Raw genomic sequence first — 22,873 nt, forward strand, 5'->3', positions numbered from 1 at the left:
ATGTATGTTCTTTAAATCTAAAACATAACAGTTTAAAAAACTAATTTACTATTCTCTTCTGCTTTCTCAAAACATGTGTTTATTTAATATAATGGCAGTTTGAAAGGATTTTAATACATGTAATAATAAGCTATATATTATTCCTATCCTTCAAAAGGAATAGGTATAAAGATTATCATTAGATCTTTTATTTATATCTTGTGGCAATTGTATAATTTTTCTCCATCTCTTCAAACCAAATTTTGTTAAGGGAATTTCCCCCTATTGAGATGTTCTTCATAGTGATTTAATGGACTTATCCTGTGAAGTTGTAAACTAGTAAGAAAACATGTGAACATCTGAAAAAATCTGAACAGCAAGGCAGGTGATGAAAACAAACTCTAAAGCATTATCGAGTCAACTCTTCCATTCTAAGGAATATAATTTGTAATGTTTTCTCCCCCCTTTTATTTTATTTTTAAAATATATAATTATTTATTTATTTTCTCCCCCTTTTTAAAAAAGGATAAAGCAGGAATATGCCATGTAAAATAAAAGCTATTTCCCATAACTATAACTTCTTCTACAGACTTATGGATTTTTGAAAACCGTGTAACTGGAGGGAAAAAAAAAGACTAAAATTCAAATTAATAAAACAAAAAGTTTTACAAATATTATTAGATATTAAAATTTGAAAATCTGAGAGGGGGGGATATTTTTCTAGATCAGAATTCTTTTCAATTATAAGTAATGTTTTTAAGCAATATTTTACCAATATTTCCCCTTCAAGTGAATGAATTTCACACCATGGTAGCAATGTTGCTTCAACTGAGGAAAATCTATCCCTACATATGTTTGTTATTTTAGAAAGACTGCAAATTTTGAACATTTCCCATCATAAGAATTTTGTAAATTCACTTAAGAGAATGCTAAGATATATTTTCAATATAAAAATTTTCTTCTGGGAAGCAACTCACAACATTCAGGAATTGAATATCTACCTGGTGAAAGATGCATTAGTTTAGTTCTTTGGGGGACTAAGGAGGCTACCAAAAGGCATTTTTATCACCTCTTCCTTGGCCCCATTCTCTCTTTCTTAAAAATACTAGGCTGGTGTTGGTGTACCCATCACAGAGATCATGCCTGAATCTCAGTTCTACTGGACCTATCTTGGAAAACAGCCATTTTTATTAAAAACTAGATAGCCAGAGTTACTTGAAGTAAGTCTGGCTGCCTCAAAGAAATTTACTCAATATGGAAAGCTTACATCAGGAAGAAACGTAGTCAAGTTAGATTTCAAGTATACAACTGAACTGCCTGCCTTTCCTCCCTGACTCCAATAAAAGAAAATTTGAAGCAAAGTTTATCTGAGTTATATTTTTATATATATCTTAAATTAAAAATCTCCTTCTTGAAAAAATGTCATCTCATAAAAATGCTTAAGTAATTTTCTGATGAACTTTAATGGAATTAAGATTTGTTCTGAGAAACTAGTTATCCACCTAGTGGACTTTAACCAAACTTTTTAAAAACCATAACCTAGAATTGATTTTCAACCATTTTCTTTTCCTCTATGAAATACCCCTACCATAAGGACATTTTTGAATTGACCTCCTTGAGCACTGATTCTCAAACTCTCTGTGGTGAAGGAGCATTAATCAATTAGTTAATTATTATTATTATTAATTCCAAACTATTGCCACTGATACTTTTGTAAAATGCAATAAAAATGAAATGCTGCATAAACTGTATTTTTACATTACACAAAATGCAAGTCCAAGTATTTTATTATTAAATTCAACAGGTATCAAATGACTGTGGCTATTCCTAAATGTTTATTCTCAGTCTTTGTAATTATTCCTCCCAATCTAATAGCACCCAGCCCACAGACCAGCACCAGTCTGCAGATAACACTCTCAGTAGCATTGTGCTCATGACCTTTCCTCTTACAGCAAGGTTGTAAAAAACCTGACATGTTCTCATAGCTACATTGCCTGAAGAGTACTAACATTGCTCAAAATATGTTTCAAAGTATCTAAATAGCTATGAATAACTCAAGGTTTAAGTAAAATCGCTTTCATCTTGTAAAACTTTAAAACAAAAATCCCATAACTATTACTGAATGCTGAAATTCTTCAAAATGGGAGGAATGGAGTCAGAGAACGGCTTTTGGAACTGTATATCCGTGCTTAACTATGTCCCTTGTAAACGTATCCATCTGGGAGGCAGGGAGGAAGAGAAAAAGGAGGGTTGGAAATCAGCTGGCAACTATGTAAGAAAATATCTTTAAAAATAGCTGTATTTTCCTAACCTGATATATGGAAAGTTAGTTAAATTTAGAAGGAAAGAGAGAAAAACCTTTGGGGAAACTTCTGTACCTTTTCCCAACAGGAAAATCGATTTCCTTACAAAGAGTTATTCATTAGAAGTAGCCAAGCTAAACTGAACATCAGTGGAAGTAATAGAACAGTTGAATCTAAGATTAGAGACACAGCTCCTGAAAAGTATAATTTGGGCTGCCATTGAGTGAGTTAATGCTGGTTGACTTGCATGCCCTGTGTATGTAATTTCCTCTAGAGATCAACTAAATACAGTTCTCTAAAATTCTGTGAACACAGCACTATTTCTAATGTAGGACTCTTGCAATGACATGAAATTACACCTCCAGTGTCCTAAACAATTTCACTGGATTTATATTCATTTCTGGATCTGGCTCAGGGATGTCTTTGGGGGGAAATCTCACATCCCTGCTGTCTTGATAGGCAGTTAAAATAATACATGTAAAAAAAAATAATTAAAAATTGAAAGTGATGTGTCTGTGTGTGCGTGTGTATGCATGTGTAGGTATGTATATATATATTATGTACATATGTGTATGTACTATACATATGTATATATATATATATATATATATATATATATATATACCTGCAGTGTACGTAATACACTGTTATTATTTATCATGTCTATTATAAGTCTCAAATTTCACTTGTTGTATTGAATGATCAGCAAGAGAATAGATTTCAAGAGTGGGATAGCCCTTAACCAAGGATGTAAAGCATTTGAAGAGATCTAGGAATTAGAAAAAACAGATATTATTTCCAGTTTTGACAAATACTAATGAAAAAAGTATCTTAGAAAGTAATATAACTTCTCTAATATTCAGTTTCCTTATGTATAAAGTAGGATAATTTCTGCCTCTGCCTGTCTGGCATGGTTGTGGTAAAATGCAAATGAATACACTGTGTGAGGAGGGCAAGGGACTACGAGAATAGTACACTTCACTCATATTTCTAAAATGAGTATCATTTCTATGAAAACAGGCCATTTGAAAGTAAAATTTTTTCCTAAGGCATGTGCCATCCACAATAACCACTTACATTCTTCCAAATGAGTCTCCATCTACTTTCCACCCTTAGAGGATAATGCTTACCTTTTCCTATACTCTTAATTTCTCTCTGCTGGGATAAGGCTGTAATTGTATTTAGCCCTGTGAAGCACAGTGGATAACTTATTAAATAATCAGGTTATTGATTCCTGTAGAAGTCTTAAATTTGTGACCTAGAATAGATGTATTTTTGCTGCAAATTAAAAGCAATGCCTTCACAATCATGTAAGCAATTTATTTATTACATATACATATATATATATGTTAGAAGCCATAGGTCACCTGGATAGAGGACAGCTCAATAACAGAAGCCAAGCTATACAAAATAAACAGGAAAAACTAAACACATAAGTAAACTTTGAAAAAGAAGTGTCAGGTATTACGCAGAGAGAAAGAATCAATTAGTAACAAATTACTAAATTATGGTTAGTATTTTGGAGGGAAGAAAACATTGGCACACTACATGCAACCAAAAAACATAATGAAGATATTATGATCATAGCCATGGAGAAAATGATCTTGAGAAATGTGATTAGTGAATCACAGCCAATTAGGGCTTGATGATACATTATGATCACTCTTATGAAAAGTTTTATTCAATCATGATTTTGTCAATAGTGTAGTTTAGACACTGAAAGAGGAGAAGCAAGAAACTCATGAGTGCTAATATCCATTCTGTAAAATAGAAGAAACATGATTTAACTTGGGCAATTACGAAAGCATCATCCTCATAACACCTATTCTAAGGGATTGGGGAGGTGGCCACCATATAATGGAGGCTAACCAGAGGGAAAGTTTCCCATTAGCCATAAAGAGTTCAGCTTCTAGTTCTACTATTCTTAGGACCCCTGGTACTATGATAGAGATGAAGTGTAGTAGGGCCATTGCCAAACTGGTCAGCTAAGGTGCTATCACTAAAACAGGCTAAGTGGACTTCGGGAGTCCATGAGCCCAAAAGAGTTACAGTCCTAGGTTTAGATAAGGATAAGAACCTCTAGTTTTCATCCAATATCGGACCACTAGGGCCATAGGAAATATCTGGTATATTCTATATGTTATCAAAGAAAGAGGTTGTGTAAAAGATTTATAAAGTGGACATTCTTTTTTTAATTAATAGACTATTTTTTGAGTGGTTTACAGAAAGATTGAGTAGAAGTATTCAAAATCTCAAGATAGTTACCCATATACCCCTTCACTCTCCTCCAGTTTCATCTACCATAATCCAATATTGATACATTATTATTAATTAAAGTCTGTAGTTTACATTGGGGTTCATTTTTTGTCTTTGTGGACATTCTTCCTTAAGAACCCTAAGCTTCTACTGTATATTAACAAAATTCCAGCGAGTCTATTCCATAAGTAAGAATATTTATGAAAGTATTTTGTAAAACTTTTTAACATTCTAAAGAAAAATTAAAAATTGTTTTAGTAAAGAATATGAAAATGTATATGCTTATGACGAGAAAAATCTTTAAATGGAGGGTTGTGAAAATGAATGAATTTAATATGTGTAAAGTGCATGTCAGTGGCTGGCACAAAGTACATGCTCAATAAATGCAAGCAATTATCATCATTAGAGTTGATAGTTCTCATAGTTGTACACCTTATTTGAAGAGGGGGACCAAGAGATATGGTATCCTTGAGAAGCTAAAGAAAAGATTGAGTAATCCACTTCACCAAGCACTAGAAAAGAGTTGCCAAGAAAAATCCAGTCAAAAGTAGGTCAAATTCATATAGATGTTGAAATCACAAGGAGGAAGGAGATGCAACCACAGGGCAAATAGTCAAGAATCATATAAAAACAGATCGTAGGTACCTATCATCCAGTAGCAATGACCTTCAAGTTTAAACTTGCTCATTGATGCTAAAACAATGATGTATGTCATCATTCATGTTCATGATTCTGTTGATAATGTAGCTTACCTATTGGAAACCTTTATAGCTGCCTCTCACGCAGAGGGAATAAGTAAGTAAGGGTGAAATAGAGCAATAAAGCATCTCAGAGCTGTGGTTAAGATTGACTTCTATTCCTTTTATTGGGGCCATTTCATTTCACTGACATCAGAGCATAATTGCTAAATCAGGTAGAGTACCTCCCACACTGATACTGCTAAAACCCTTAGACCAGAACTCTGGGCATTTCTCACTGAGATGGCTCTATGTGCCCCACTAACAGTAATCTACCAATTACCTTCTACGGAACACACATACAATATTTGACTCAGATATGTGCACAGACAAAGATAGCTACATAAATCTTGTGGATATAAATTCTGAAATTAACTGATTTGGTTTCGTTTCAGTGATGCCTGGGTAATATGAATTAAACACAAGTTAAAATCATCTTGATTCCTATAGTCTGTTCTTACTAAATCCCTAAGTAAGGTATTAAATCTCACTACCAGTTTGGAAGTGTAGCATAGTAAATTTACCTAGGGCTTTTGTTAATATGCAGATTAGGACTCAGGAGGTCTTGGATGAGGCCCAAGACTCTGCATTTCTAAGAAACTCCAGGTGTTGCTGCAGGTACAAAGATGCAACTTCAGTTCTAAGGATACATTTAGCATACGAGCTCTGGAGTCAGTCACACCTTGGAAAAATTACTTAAGCAATATGAGCTTCATACCTCTCACTTACAAAAAGGGAACAATAGAAATTATCCATCTCTGCTGTTTGTTGTGAAGATTGAATGAGATAGTAAATGCAGTATGGTCAGTTCAAGGCCAGGAACCAAAAAAATGAACCAAAAAGCTAGCTTCTGTTGAAACTTTTGTTACTTCTATTACCTATTTGTCAACCAAAGAATATACATTTCTCAGATCTTTTCATTAATTCATTGATTCACTTGGCTATTACATAGTTATTGACTTTTACTAAAAGTAAGGGCATGATTACCAAGAGGTTAATTCTTTTTTTTTTTTTTTTTTTTTGCGGTACGCGGGCCTCTCACTGTTGTGGCCTCTCCCGTTATGGAGCACAGTCTCCGGACGTGCAGGCTCAGTGGCCATGGCTCACGGGCCCAGCTCCTCCGCGGCATGTGGGATCTTCCCGGACCGGGGCACGAACCCATGTCCCCTGCATCGGCAGGCAGACTCTCAACCACTGTGCCACCAGGGAAGCCCCCAAGAGGTTAATTCTATTAGGGAACATAAGACAAGGATGGAAGGGGATAGCACATAAGGTCCAAACTGTGCTAGATTTGACAGTCAAATTCAGAGTGAGCTTATGGTTGAAGCCAGAAAATTGAGTTACCCATGATGTCCTTTATTTCTCTAAATCTGACAAATGGCCATGTCCTGTCAGTTCCATCTCCCAGTCAGCTCTCAAATCCAACCAAGTAGTCTCCAGGTTTAAAGTAGCATCACCTCCTAGCTGCTCTCGTTTCCCACCTTGACTTTCTCTCATCCATTTTCATATTCCAATTGGAGTGAAATTTTAAAAGTGCTTATCTCCTGTTGAGCACTCTACAGCCTACAGAGTTATGTCCAAACTCCAGAACAAGGTCTCGAGTTCCCAGAAAAAATTTTGCCCTCACCCTGTGTATCTCCTACTGCTTCCTGTCCATACGCTGGCCCTGCACAAAAGCCAGAACTAAAGTTTCACCTTGCTGCTGGCTTCCCACGTGCTATACTCTCTGCCTGAAATGTCTTCTCTCAGATCTTTTCCTAGGTTCCTCCTTTGAAATAAATGTAAGATCTCAGGTTAGAAGTCATTTCCCCGGAAGCCTCTCCTGGCCTCCTTAGTGTGCTCCCACAGCTCCCTCTACCTACCCCGTCAGAGCTCTTATCACTCCAGACCCAAGCCTCAAGCAGATCTTCCAAGTCTCTGATCTCTTTGCAGCATTCACTTCTCCTTGCTCACACTCTCTGTAGCTGTGCTTTTCCATGTGTTTATGTGACTCCCTCATGAATGCCTCCCTTGTAGACTGTAAGCTCCAGGCCAGCTAGAAGTGGGCCATTTTATTGCTTTTCAAAGACTGCTAAATTGCAACACTAAGAAAATGAACTGTTGAAAATAAAACCATTTATAATATAATACAATATTCCTAGGAATAAATTTAGTAAAATTTGTGCAAGACTGTTATTGGAAGACTTAAAGAAAACATAAGTAAAAAGAGATATCAGATTTTAAGAATAGAAAGGCAATATCATAAATATGTCAGTTTTCCCTAAATTGATCTATAGATTTGATGCAATTCTAATCAAAATACCAGCACAGTGAGTCAAAGTATCTGATGAGATGATTCTAAAATTTTTACAGTAAAAGAAAATGATCCAAAGAGCTATGATATTAACAAGGAATATTGTAGGGTGTGTGTGGTGGGGAGTAGGGTAAGGTTGTTCCTATTAAATATTGAGTTAATTACTAGAAGGCAACAATAATTAAAGTAGCGTGATACTGTCATGGGGCTAGACAAATTGATCATGAAGTCTGACAATAATAAGCACTGGTGAAGATGTGGTGCAATGGAAACACACCAGCTGGTAGAGATACCACTTTGGAAAACAGTGTGGTATCACACATTCCATTTCAAGTTCATTGTTTAAAGAATCTTTTACAAGAGCCGCAGGTGACTTGTACAAGAATATTCATAGATGGGATTTCCCTGGTGGTGCAGTGGTTAAAAATCTGCTTGCCAACGCAGGGGACACAGGTTCGATCCCTGGTCTGGGAAGATCCCACATGCCGCAGAGCAACTAAGCCCGTGCACCACAACTACTGAGCCTGCATGCCACAACTACTGAAGCCCGTGCGCCTAGAGCCCATGCTCTGCAACAAGAGGAGCCACCGCAATGAGAAGCCTGCTCACCAAAATGAAGAGTAGACCCTGCTCGCCGCAACTAGAGAAAGCCCGCGTGCAGCAACGAAGACCCAACACAGCCCAAAATAAATAAATTAATTAAACAAAAACAACAAACAAACAAAAATAAATGCAGCTTTATTAAAAAAAAAAGAATATTCATAGATGGAAGCAACTCCATCAATAAGAGAATAAGAAAGCGTGGACTATTCCCACATTCGCATGTTACCAATGACAGTGAATGAACTACAGCTAAAAAGCATAACATGGATGAATCTTAGAAAAGTCATGAGTGGGGGGAAAAAAGAAAATGGCTTGATGACATAAAGTATAATACTGTTTTTATAAAGTTCGAAAGCACATGGAAAGACTGTAAATAAAAATTCAGCGTAAGATTTACCTCTGGGGATGGGGGGAAGGAGAATGGGGAGGAGCACACAGGTAAGTTGGACAGTTTTGGCAATGTAGCTTATAGTTTAGTGAAAGATTCATGGGTTTCCATTTTTAAGGAAATTTTCAAGGCCCTGAAAACATACAATAAAGGCCATGTGGCATAACTCCTTAGTCTTATTTCTTCTTAAACTGTTCAAGCAAAATGAATAAGCTGCCAAGATCAAGCTTTAGTCATCTCCAAAGCTCCACCCTTTCTCAAAGCACCACAATCAGTCAGACAATAGTGCATGCAAATCAGGTTTGTTATGACAGCCCTTGGCAAGGGATGTGCAGCCATGAAAGAAACCTCAGCAAGGTTGTTGTTGCCTTTACAGTGAACATGGCCACACCTTTGCCTCCACATTCCCAGCACCACTGGTGGGAAACAGAGCAACTGAAATTCCCAAATTAAATAAAACTCTTCCATAATCCTCCACTCTAGCTGAGCAGGGATCAATTTTCCACGAATGCCATTTGCTTTGGTAGCATAAAATCTTAGTGAGCCAAGCTCTCTACTTTATTTCCTTTGAACTTTTGTATATTTTTGCATAAAATTTTATATCCAAACATAGAATGTTATAAGGTACTTCTTTAAAAGTCACTTAAGTCATCAGGGTACAGATTCATTATTGCTCTTTTCAGAACATCGGGAAGTCTAACAGAGAAGGCTGGTGAGTTAGCCTTTCTAAGGTCAACTTGATTCTCCATCATGTTTTCCTTTCGTAGCCATAGGTTTCACACCAAGTTTTGAGTCCCACTTTTTAATGCCAGCTCTTACCTTGATGTCTCTGAAGATATTTTATAGTTCCTTCCTGTGGTAGAATATTTGCAAGGATGACCACAATAATTTTCCCATCCCTGTATGCATACCCCTTTGTAATGTGACTTTATCACAACCTGCATCAAGAGCTGGAGCCTATTTCCCCATGCCTTGAATCTTGGCTGCTCTTGTGATAATTTAACCAATACAATGCAGTGAAAGTGATATTGCAAGACTTCTGGGACTGAGCCTTAAGAGTCTTGCACTTCGGTTCTCATCATCTTGGAATGCTGCCCTGAGACCACCATGGAAAAAGGCCAGGGCTAGCCTACTGGGGGGTAAGAGGTTACATGGAACAGAACTGAGTCCCCAGACCAACCAGCTAATAATCAGAATCAGCCACCAGACATTTGAGTGAGCCCATGTTAGACCACCCAATCCCTGTCAAGCCCCAGATGACTGTGGTCACATGAGTGACCTCAGATGAGAACCACAGAACTGCTCATCTGAGTCCAACCTAAATTGTTGAGCCACAGAATTGTGAACTAATAAAATAGCTGTTTTAAGCCACTAAGTTTGGGGAGTGGTTTGTTGCACAGCAACAGATAACTGATATATTTCCCTTATTTTTTTTTACCTTTTATCTGCAAGGGCTGTGGTGTGTGTGTGTGCATGTAGAAGCAGAGCCACATTTAAAGCTTCTCCATCAGATTTTGGTCAAATTGAGAAAAATATTTGACTTTGTGCCCAAGGGTAATGAAGAATGAAGATAAACTAGGTAATTCCAAGACTTGAATATTTCATTTAAAAGGAATCCCATAGTTAGAATCTTTAGAATACATTATTTAACCATAAGACTTATCAGGCAAATGCCTTTTCAGAATAGATTGTTTCAATTATTTTTATACTTTTTTATTATTATATATTTCTCTTTTTCCATGTAGAAAATCTCACGTATTTTGTTCCTTCTACATGATTTTCAGCATTCCTCTTCCTAATTTGGAGTTAGGTTTTATTTGCTTTCCTTTTTGAATCTTTCAGAATTTGTTTACTTTTCTCTGTTCTGTGCTGTCATTCTTATTCCCAACATCTTCAAGGCTGTGATAGAAGGAGTAACGTAGTAACTAATGCATAGATCCATATGGCGCTCTGACGGCTTCACCTCCTTTACCTCCAAACTACATCTCTGATGTTCTCCACAGTCCCTCCCTCCTTACCTTTTGTTTCTTTTCCTCATAAACTTCACTTTCCTCTTTGCTGCCAGAAATACAGCCCGTGCCTGCTGTGATATGGATATGAGAAACCACACTGCTAAGCAGCTCGGGCTGTACTTGACAGATTAGAGATTATTTTTTTCTCATTTGGCTGTGTCAGGGCAGCAGCACATTTATTTTTCTCTTTGACACCAGTGACAGCTATTACCATGCCAGCTCCGTATCTAGAGAGTAAATGAATGCACTGAGGAGGCATGAGGCCTTCTAGGCTGACTCAACACAGCCTCCCGAGCTCTGCTGTGTTGCAGCCTACTGAAAATGGAGTCTCAGAGAGCAGCAGCCCAGACAGAGTCTCAGGGGACAGTGAGAAAAACACGGTTGGGATGGAGGGGAAGAGAGTGGGGAGAAAGAAGAGAGAAGGTGAAGACAGATAAGGGAAGAGAGAGGAAAAACAGAGGGCTTTGTGGTTGGTAAGAATTAACCAGGGGATACTAGCAAATACACTCTTGGCACCTTTGCATCTCTGCTACTGCCTGCCAACCAGAGTTGCTCTTATTAAAACACACACAAAGAGAAACAACAGAAGAGTCTGAGTTTCCCAGAAATGGAAGTAAGCAACATAACCAAGCTGCTTATATTTATAAATCTATTAAATAGCTCCATCAAGTTGTTTTCCCTTTTATTTTCTTTTTAATACAATTGACACATGCAAGAGAATATACAGAAGATATATGCAAGTTATAAATTATAGTAGTATATTGAATACCTGGAAACCCACTCCAACCCATAAGCCAGAATATTACCAATAACTTATTTCTTCTACGTGTTTCTTTCCATTACATTCTCTTCCCTGTTTCCCAGAAATTACCACTTGGCTGAATTTTGTGTTCTTAATTCCCTTATTTACTACACATATGCATATATGCATCCTCACCTATATGCATGTATGCTTATGCAACATTGTTTAATCTTGGTCATTTATGAACATTATAAAAAAGGTCTTACGGGACTTGATTTATTGATCTTACCTTATGTTTCCAAGATTCACCTCTATTGTCATTAGCAATTTTATTTCATTGCTTTTCACTGCTGTATAATATTAAATACATTTATTTCTCTTTTCTCCTTTTAATGAAATGAGCTGTTTACAAGTTTTTGCTATCATATAATATATATATATTAATAATATATATAACTATATATGATAATATATATATTACTATATAAAATTGCTACAAATACTTTTATGCATGGTGCACATGTACAAGGGGGTCCTTAGGAAAACACTCAGAAATAGAGTTATAAGTTACACAAATATGTACAAAGTATATAAGAATGTATTTATAAATGTTAAAATTATATACTCATAAATATATACATTGGAATAAATTTATATTCAAGAGTAAAGAAATAATAATAGAAAAGGTACTCATGAAGAAGAGTTTCTTTTTAAGATATAAAGACTTATTATGAAGCCATCATAATTAGGACCATGTGGTATTTGTGCAGGGATAGATTAGAGACCAATAAGATAGAATTAATGGTCTAGAAACAGAAACCACAACACATAGTGCAGGAGGAACTGTAGATACTGGGGAAAAGTGGGACTAGACAATAAATGATGTTAGAATAACTGGCTGTCCCTTTGAGAAAGAAAATTTTAATTGGATGTCTACTTCATACTATACACAAAAATCGATTCCGGAAAATGGACTTACTGCAAAAGGCAAAACTTTAAAACACTTTAGAAGAAAATGTCTTTCTGATTCTGGGGTAGGGAAGGATTTTTTAAATAAAATACAAAAACGTTAACCATAAAAGAAAAATTTATAAATTTAACTACATTAAATTTAAGAAATTCTGTTCATTAAGAGACATCATGGAAAAGTAAAAGCATAAGACACAAACTGGGAGAAAATATTTGTGGCATATGTAACTGAATACAGACTACCATGCAGAACATACAAAGAAATCAGGCAAATTAATGAAAATATGGTAAAACAACTCATTAGAAAAATGGACAAAAAGTTTGGTGAGGGGGTTTCCCTGGTGGCGCACTGGTTGAGAATCTGCCTGCCAATGCAGGGGACACGGGTTCAAGCCCTGGTCTGGGAAGATCCCACATGCCGCGGAGCAACTAGCCCCGTGAGCCACAATTACTGAGCCTGCGGGTCTGGAGCCTGTGCTCCGCAACGAGAGAGGTCGCGATAGTGAGAGGCCCGCGCACCGCGATGAGGAGTGGCCCCCACTTGCCGCAACTACAGAAAGCCCTCGCACAGAAACGAAGAGCCAACGCAGCCATAAATAAATAAATAAATAAAAAAAAGTTTGGTGAGGTATCATATGAAAATATAATCAACTTCATTAACAATCAGAGAAATACAAATAAAGACCACAGTATAATTTCACTTCACACCTATTAGGTTGCCAAAATTTAAGAGGAAAAATTGGTACAGGTGCTTTGGAAATGATTTTGCATTATTTTGTAAAAATGAGTAGTATTTTGCAGACCGTACCACCTGGCACTTCCACTCTTAGGCATGGATACAGAATGGCCACCAAGTCTGGGACCATGGACAAATACGTAATAGCTAGTTTATTGTTATTACATTATAGTACATGATAAGATAAGAGCATGCATATTTACAGACTTTATGGCCACACTGAATGCAGTCTAGAGAATTCTTCAGTTCTAATTAAATATGGAGATATGTGAAATCCTTCCTTTCTCAACACTCTCTTTGCTTCGGCTCTTGAAAAACATACTTGTTCTTTGTCAACTTCAATCTCTTAGCAAAGCTGATGAATCAGTGAAATCTATGCAGACTCTCTCCCATGAAAAATTCATGGACGATTTAAGGGGGTTGAATGCCCCACCCTGAAGTCCTTTTATGAACCATTTAAGGGTCTGTGTTTCCTGGATTAAGAACTGGATTACGAATTAAGAACTGCTCTAAGTCATTCTCTTCCCAGTGTTAGAGCTTAAGGCACTGAGGTATCACTGGGCCTCCATCTATGAACTAAACGTCTTCAGGTTTTGGTCCTAGACACTTGTTCCTTCTTCCAGGTTTAGGAGTCAGCCTTTGGAGACTACTGAACATCAGCATACAGTATCCCATTTAAGGACAGAGCAACAGCGATTCCAGAACCAGCGCCATAGGCACTTAGACCTATGGGTCCCCAGCTCAGCAGGCATGATGACACAAGAGGGCAGTGTCAGGCATGCTTCTGTGGTATATTAAGGAGCCCAGCAGGAAAATCAACATTCCTGAGGAATGTTGATAGGAATAATATAAACAACCTCACATTTCTGAATCCAAGTTTTCCAGAGTGAGTTACGCAGAGTCCAGCAATTCTAGGCAAGTAAAATGGATTCATACCATCCCTCCAACTACCTCCAGTAAGAAAAGACAGGTTCCATTTCTACTTTGCAATTATATTCACAGCTCATTCTTAAACATACAGATTTTTCATAATTGCTAGCCATAATGATAAATACAAGAATCTGAAATTATTGAGGACTTGGTTTGTATGGCATATATAGTTATTAATTGCAAAACACTATAGGAAATGTAACGCATCATCTTAGGAGGAGGAGGAGGACAAGGAGATTCTAAGTGTGTCTGTTCTAAAGTCAGACTGGCTATGCCATTTAATACCATTTACTTCCTGTGTAACCTTGAGCAAGTCTCAACCTCAGCATCCTTGTATGTGAAATAAGGATAATAATAGTACCTGTCTCATAGGGGCATTATGAGAATAAAATGAGATAGAAGCATAGGTCAGTGTGTGGCACATGGGATGCGATTTAAAAAGTGAGCTAGTTTTAACATTAACACCCCATTCTTCATCATTTAGATCTATGTCCCCTTTCTTTCTTTCTTATTATTTATTTATTTATTTTTGCCTGTGTTGCGTCTTCGTTGCTGCGCACGGGCTTTCTCTAGTTGTGGAGAGTGGGGGCTACTCTTCGTTGTGGTGTGCAGGCTTCTCATTGCGGTGGCTTCTCTTGTTGTAAGCATGGGTTCTAGGTGCGCAGGCTTCAGTAGTTGTGGCATGCCACGGGCTCAGTAGTTGTGGCTCCCGGGCTCTAGAGTGGAGGCTCAGTAGTTGTGGCTCATGGGCTTAGTTGTTCTGCAGCATGTGGGATCTTCCCAGACCAGAACTTGAACCCGTGTCCCCTGCATTGGCAGGTGGATTCTTAACCACTGCATCACCAGGGAAATCTTCCATGTCCCTTTTTTCCAAATATTTTTGAAACTGTGGCATTTGTTTTAATTCCTCATTAACAGAGAAGCTAAAAGGGTATCATTTTCATTGCTCTTGAAGAAGAAGCACTTCATGGGTACTAATGAGTTCTTAGAACAAAAATGTATGTGCTGACAGTAAGCATTAGGTAGGTTGTCATTGTGATGACACATCTGTGTGGCCATAGAGTGGAAACATGGAGTCAAAGATAAAGGAATAGTCCCCAAAGATGAAGGAGATGAATAGCAAAATAATTCAAACACATGGGTTTTATTTAAAAACAGATATGCATTTAAAATATTTCTTAAGTGATAAAATGGGAGAGAAAACTAGAAAAGATGGTTTGATCCTTTAAGAACAATCCATCCTATAAAAAAATGGTTAAAGGTTTCTTTGACTTTATTGCCAGGAGGATACTGTTAAAATTTCCCATGTAATATGAAAGATGATTTACATCTAATTTTTGAAACAAAATGAAGTTAATAAAGGTTAAGAACTCTTTCATTTAAATGGACCCAATGATCTAAATTACTAAAGCCTCTGAATCCAGCTCTAAAACCAACCTGTAGTTTGATTACAGTGTTTACCTACAGAAGACCATGACCCACTAGCTGAGTTTTCATTCATATTCCAAGATCACTCTTTGTGACCTTCACATTCTCATAAATTTCTGATCCTGGGGCTTCCCTGGTGGTGCAGTGGTTAAGAATCCCCCTGCAAATGCAGGGGACACGGGTTTGAGCCCTGGTCCAGGAAGATCCCACATGCCGCAGAGCAACTAAGCCCGTGAGCCACAACTACTGAGCCTGTGCTCTAGAGCCCACGAGCCACAATTACTGAGCCCGCGTGCCACAACTACTGAAGTCCGTGTGCCTAGAGCCCATGGCTCTGCAACAAGAGAAGCCACCACAATGAGAAGCCCATGCACCACAACAAAGAGTAGCCCCCGCTCGCTGCAACTGGAGAAAGCCCGCATGCAGCAATGAAGACCCAGCGCAGCCAAAAATAAATAAATAAAATAAAAATATAATATATTTCTGATCCTGGGCTTCATGGCCATCTGTCAGCTGATGCTCCAGTATTTTAGTTCCCACAGTCTCTTACATTGCTCAGTGAGACTTACTCTCTAACTTGGAAACTTGCACAATATTCCCCATACCCACCAGGACTAATGCACTTGAGAGTATGGAAACTCCAACTACCATCCCTCTTCACTAAATGACTACCCAGAATCTGCCTCCTTTATAAAATTATTCTCAGAGTCCAATCTACCTGACTGTCCTGAATCCCTCCTCTTGCCCATTTTATGCGAGTATAAACAGAACTGCATAAACTCAGGCCTCCCCCTTCTTCCCCTTAAACATGTGGATTTCTTTTAGATAGGGTTCCCTAATAAAAATCTCTCATGTCTGTGAGAACTTTTAAGGGGATAAATGAAGAAACAAGGGGCATGTGAGTAAATATTGACTGATGTACACAATGTTTTCTTTAGTTTAATATTCTGAATGCTGTTTTTAGTGATACCAATACATAGAAGTAAAGCACATTTTCTGGCATTAAGAATTTGACTCTGGAGTCAAACGCTTTGGTCACTAACACCAGCCCTGTTACTTACACTGTGTTATTCTCTCTGAACCTCAGCTGTCTCAACTGTTAAGTGAGGCTAATAACATTATCTACTTAATAGGATTATTTGGAGGATTAAATGAAATAATCCATGTAAAGTACTTTTAAAAAGGGCACGGTACATATTAAGCACTGAATAAATGTTTGTTGCGTTGTTCTTACCACCATTAAGTTATCAGAAAATATAACTGGTCATTTTCTAAGACTTAAGTGTAAGTTTGAGTGACTCACAACAGGAGTCACCAAATTATGAAAGTGTTCGGTCTGAATTTAAGTGTGTGCCTTTCTTTCAAAATTTCTGATTGTATCTGGAGAACAGCATAAAAATAAATGATGGTTTCTCATTGTACACTACCCCAAACAACTGAACCTACCAATACTCTTCCTCTATTTCTGCCCATAGCATAAGTGTGGAGTCGCCCATCATTTCCTAGGGGTTGAATCCAATGGACCTACGCCTATCCCACTTGACCTCTCCTGTGTTAGACACTGTCCACCTTCCATCTACATTTTACTTTAACTTCCAGATACATTGCCTGCTGGTTTGCTTCCTGTTTCTTGGGCCCAGTACTTAGTCCTTCGTGGGCACCTCTTCCTTTCTTCAAATAGTGCTGTTGCATAAGTACCTTCCTTTCTCACTCCACATACTTGCCCCGGATGACTTCATTCTCTCAAGATTTCAACAAGTTGATAGCTCCATATCCACCTTTACGGCCACTGCCTAAGACTAGGCCCTCATCACTTCCAACCTAGCCTGGAAATTGCCTCTAAAATAGTCCCCTTGCTGCCTTTTTCCCACTTCACATGGCCACCAGAATGTCCCTCCTAAAGTATAAATCTGACCTTGTCACGCTCAAGCTAAAGCTCTTCAACGGTTTCCCTTACCTTGCTGGATAAGATCCTAAAATCTTTAAACTATCTAACCCTTCTGCACTTTAACCTAATGACCCACATTAGGAAGGCACCCTACAAGTTTTTGTTGTTCAAACAAGGAACATGGTTCTAAAAGTTTTGCCAGGGCTGTACTTTTTATTCAAATCACTTTTCATTATAAATTATTGATCACAGCCTTAAAAATCAATTAGAAGAGTTTCTCAGCTCCAGTAAATACATATCACTAGATCTCTTGAATTGAAATTTTTAAGAATAAGTCAGTTATATACAATGCACAAGTGCAAGCATACACACACACACACACACACTATACATTATTGAGCTTTAAAAATAGATGTATAGATTTTTAATAATAGTAAAGCGTATTATATAAATGCATATACTTATGTATACTTAAAATCAGTTATGCAAAGGAAACAGAGTAATAATGAAACTGATTATGCCATAATTTGACAGAATTGTCCACAAGTTTAGAATTTGCATCTATTGTAAATCTCAGATTTCCATATTATAGAATGGCTAAAGATCAATCTTGCTATAAACTGATAATCATTTGTAGAGTCCACACATCTCGGAGTCTTGTGTCAATGTATAGGGATAATATTAGGTATGTATAGAAATTCAAGATAAATTGCTAAATGAAGAGAGGGGTGATGGAAAGACCTACTGGATCAAGAGCAGAAGTTCTGAATTTTGTCCTGACCAAGGTCCTACTTCTCATAGATGGTGAGACTGAAACAATTAATTAGGCTTTCAAGATGTTACATTCCTCATCTTCAGAAGGAGTGGTTTTAATTACACAGATCTCTGAAGCCCTTGCCAGCTTTGAAATTTGGATATTTAGCTATGGCACACCCACAGAACAGAGAAGCCCCACCTTGAACAAGCTTTGAGAAAGATCAAATCCACTGTGACTCTCAATCACAAACAGCTGAAAGATCTCTTAGTTGTCCAGATTTTATAAGGCTCCCCAGTCTACATTTCTGCAAGCCTCCACCTTCAGGTGCTAAAATCTTCAGCTTCCTCACCACCTTAACGATGCTGGACATTTTCATATAATGTAGCCTGAGTTGTTCTAGGCTTGAATCAATAAAAATTTAACAGAGAATTCAAAATAATCCCCCCACCCTGCCCCCCACTTTCAGGTCCAAGTAATGATAGCTCCTTAGCCTCCCAGTGACACACACTAAACATTTCATAAGGAAAAGGCTGGATGAGTGAATAATGTGTGTTTTTAGCCTCAGTTTCTTGTGTTAGGGATATAACAGCTGTATGCAGTAAAATTCCAGGGTAGAACTGGCTGTATCGACAATTTAAGACATCCACACCATTGTAGTCACAGCAGCTGTACATGTTTTCTGCAGTGGAGATTTAACGTATTGGATAGGATTATAAGTGAATTGGATTGGCTTCACCATTTTGTACCACATTTTGCTTTATGATGAGCTGCAAGCCAGAGTCCATATAGTTAGACTTGGGGCTTAGCAGCATAACCAATAAAATATAATGAGAAAAAAACAAGTCTGCGTCCTACAGTGTGTCCCAGCATTAAACAACTCTGCTGATATTTAGAGATGTCTGTCTCAGACTGCTCTCTTGTAAACTTTCCCTTAGAAAGAAAACCCTTAACGTATAGTTACTATTTTACTCCTATCAATTACAGGTAAGGTTCTGCCAAGAAGGAAAACGAATGCGATGTGCGTATCTGCATTATTTAAGCCAAAAAAGGGAACGTGCTTCACATAACTCAAACCAAATTATCCACATTCTCTAAGTCAGAAGTTCAAAACTCACAGAGAAAATCCAACAGTCTAATTCTAGTTTGCTTTGATTTGAAGACTTCTGTTTGTCAGAAGACATGCAAGCCTTGGAATTGAGTCAGAAAAATGTGTAAAGAGGTGATATACTGAAAAAAATAGACAATTCACCTAGTCAGTGTGAGTCCAGGAAGTGTGAGATTCCTCCCACATTTCCAGAGCACCGGCCCTACAGCCTTCTGGAACTTGTGCTCCGAATGTCACTTACCCTATGACGATACAGGAGATGGCAGTTCCCAAGAAGGCATATGTTAAAATAGATCCTAAGTTCTGAAAAAAGTGTCTCTGGGGAGAAAAAGATACATTTTATATAGTACATCAGCATTTTTCTTCTTAGTGTTAACAGGAAATAAAAATAAATGCAATAAATTGCCCCACCCTTCCCTCACTGTTTAGGCAAATTTTGCTTTTGGAGCATCAGTTCCTGGCCTTATTGTACAAATAAGGTTTAACTGATTTACACAGAAAAGGATAGAGGTTTCCAAAAAAATAGGGGAAAAATACACCTGGAATGTGACAGGGTAGAGATGAGAGAAACTACTGCCAGAACTGGCTGGACCTGAGAGAGAGGGAAGGGACTGGAGCAATGGCCATGAAGGATTCAGGGATGATTAAAGGAAGACAGAGTTTTTCAGAAGTTTTGTTGTCACTGAAACCCCTTCAGCACTTTAAATATACTATTCTAAAAGATTTAAGTTGTCATTTGACTTTTATTGGATCTCTGATTTACAGTTCTTCTGAATGTGATGAAACAAAACCTTAATCACCTACAACAGTTTATTCTAATGAATCACACAAAATGATGCCTATTCTTGGGGCTGGGGATGAGGAAGGATGACTGGAATAAGTCTAGCTTTCTAAATCTTTTCAAATGCTTGCTTGGGAAAACTCGCTTCCAGTTCTGTAAGTCGCACCTGAGTAGCCAGAACTGACAGACAGAGGGAGCCTGGAGTACACAAGAAAATCAGGTCTGTGCTGAAAAAGCAAAGGCTGCTGGAGCCCACAGGCCAAAGGAGGAGAGCCCTAGGAGTCTCTGGAGTGGGTGGTGGGCAGCGGAAAAGCAACTGCACTACCTCTGCATCTCAAAACTCATTCAGGCCAGAACCTCACTCTGCAGCACTGGGGATGCTAGCACCTAAACTTTTATGTGAATTACTAATTAGGAAATGTGAGCATTCAGGCTGCACCTAAGTAACGTTTTGCAAGTGCATAGGAACTGCAAAACCGGACTTTGTCTCTATGAGCATCAACAGCTGAGTATTAGCAAAGCAATCTTAAGTTTTCACCCAATGGGTGATGGGTAAACCCAATGTAATTAACAGCAAACTCTTTGGTTATAATCATCTAGAATAATATTGCCCAGTAGAAATATAATGTAAACCATATATGTTATTTAAAATTTTTCTAGTAGCCACATTAAAATAAGATTTTAAAAAGTAAAATGAATGTTGATAATAAAATGTTTTATTTAACCCAATATATTCAAACATTATCATTTCTATATGAAATCAATATAAAACATTATTGAAATAATTTACATTATTTTTGATACTGAGTCTGTAAAATCCAGTGCATATTGTACACTTAAAACACATCTTCAGGGGCTTCCCTGGTGGTGCAGAGGTTAAGAATCAGCTTGCCAATGCAGGGGACATGGGTTTGAACCCTGGTCTGGGAAGATTCCACATGACATGGAGCAACTAAGCCCGGGCGCCACAACTACTGAGTCCAAGCGCCACAACTACTGAAGCCCACTTGCCTAGAGCCCGTGCTCCACAACAAGAGAGGCCACCGCAATGAGAGGCCTGCGCACCTCAATGAAGAGTAGCCCCTGCTCGGCGCAACTAGAGAAAGCCCACACACAGCAATGAACACCCAACGCAGCCAAAAATAAATAAATAAAATAAAATAAACTATGATAGCTGTAGAAAAACAACTGATTAAAAAGCCCCAAATATTTAAAAATAAATAAATAAATAAAAGTAAAAAAAACAAACAAAAAAGAAAAAGCACACCATTCAGACTAGTCACATTTCAATGGCACGTGGCTATTGGTCAGTATATTGGACATAGCACGATTTAGAAGAATTCTAAGCATGTCAGATTTGAATCTGTATCACATATGATCTAAGATAATGATATTCTTACCAAATAGGTAAACCCATAAAATAAAATAATTTTTTTCATTAGTGCTGGCAAAATTCTCTACTTAATGATAAAAGAAGAAAAAAATCACTGTATATTTACCTTCTTTAGGCTATATCCGGCATGAAATATAATTGGTGGCAGTAAAACATTGAAGAAGATTTCTGGATCAAATGTCATCTGCCAGAAAAGACAAAAGTATAGTTAAGAAGATGCTCCTTTGGGCTACTAAAAATAAGTTAAAATAAGTTAAAAAAAATTGTTATGGTCACCCTTGCTAAGGTTGTCTGGGGCATATTAACATGATATTAAATTAGCAAAGATGAAAATAAGAGAAAATGCAAACTTAGAAATTCATAATTGAATACTATAAAGTAATTGTTTTTTTGTGTGTGTGGTATGCGGGCCTCTCACTGTTGTGGCCTCTCCCGTTGTGGAGCACAGGCTCCGGACGCGCAGGCTCAGTGGCCATGGCTCATGGGCCCAGCCGCTCCACGGCATGTGGGATCTTCCCGGACCGGGGCACGAACCCGTGTCCCCTGCATTGGCAGGCGGACTCTCAACCACAGCGCCGCCAGAGGAGCCCTAAAGTAATATTTTAAATGTAAAACTTTATTCTGTAGCTAATAAGAACATCAAAAAAACCTCAATGAAACCTCTCTAGGCAAAGAAAACCTTTTCCTTTTCCTTTGATTAGTTATTCATTCCTCATATTTTCAATGTTTTTATTCTATTTTATTTTTTTCTGGTTGAGGGGATTGGTAGTGTTCCAACATTTTAGCTCTGACAAGTATTTATCTAAGGTTTTCCCAAATAAAACATTTTTAGAAATTTAGTCTTACTTTTCCCACTTTATCCCACTCTGAAGTTCAAAATATTTTCTGGACTCTGGAAAAACACATTTGAAAGTGAAACTGGATTTTTCTAGTATTTGTTTATTGGCTTTTACTTAAATGTTAAAATAAACTTGGCAAAAAATTCCTTGGTGTGAAATACAATGAAATGAGATGTAGAAATTCTTGAATCCAATATCTGCTATTTGCTGGGTAGTCTGAAAATGTTAACTCATTTAATCTTTAAAACCTTCCTTAGGCTCATTCTCTTCTTCCACACTTTCTCTCTCTCTCTCACTCTCTCTCTCTCTCTCTCTCTCTCTCACACACACACACACACACACACACACACACACACACACACTGCCATTCATTATTTCACCACTAAGCCTTCTTACCATTACAGCATTCGTCAAAATCTTTGAGATGCATGGGTTTCACAACTATACTTTCTAATTTCCTCCCCCTTTTTGCCTGAATTCTTACTCATCTCTGAAGCTGGATCTCAAAAGCTACTCCTCTCTGAAACATGCTTTGATTTCCCGAGTCAAAACTGACCATTCTTTCTTCTATGTTCTTTCAGCACTTTGTACCCTCCCCTGCAGCATATGTGTTTCATAACATATTTTACACGATTATTGGTTTCTGTTTGACTATTTTCCCAGTTAAATTGGGAAGCCATCAAGGATCACGATGATGTCTTAGTCAATTCTGTGTTGCTTTCATCCCTCCCAGT

The 22,873-nt window shown here is 37.6% G+C and overlaps 1 protein-coding gene across 14 annotated transcripts in view; it reads right to left on the reverse strand.

The window, feature by feature from the left end:
- SLC9A9 (solute carrier family 9 member A9) overlaps positions 1–22,873 on the reverse strand; it is a 685,122-nt gene that overhangs the window by 473,473 nt on the left and 188,776 nt on the right. For 13 of the 14 annotated variants that reach the window (XR_014294342.1, XM_082624526.1, XM_082624525.1 and 10 more), the window contains 2 exons: positions 21,407–21,484; positions 19,368–19,444 (listed from right to left, as the gene is read on the reverse strand). Coding sequence is in view for 13 of the 14 variants with exons in the window: in XM_082624526.1 (XP_082480652.1) it covers positions 19,368–19,444; positions 21,407–21,484 (155 nt within the window). In the remaining variant the exon portion in view is untranslated. The remainder of the gene's footprint in view (positions 1–19,367; positions 19,445–21,406; positions 21,485–22,873) is intronic. The other variant, XM_082624523.1, reaches the window with a different exon arrangement.

This window comes from Mesoplodon mirus, assembly GCF_964341445.2.
Source record: "Mesoplodon mirus genome assembly, chromosome: 6".
Taxonomy (NCBI): Eukaryota; Metazoa; Chordata; class Mammalia; order Artiodactyla; family Ziphiidae; genus Mesoplodon; species Mesoplodon mirus.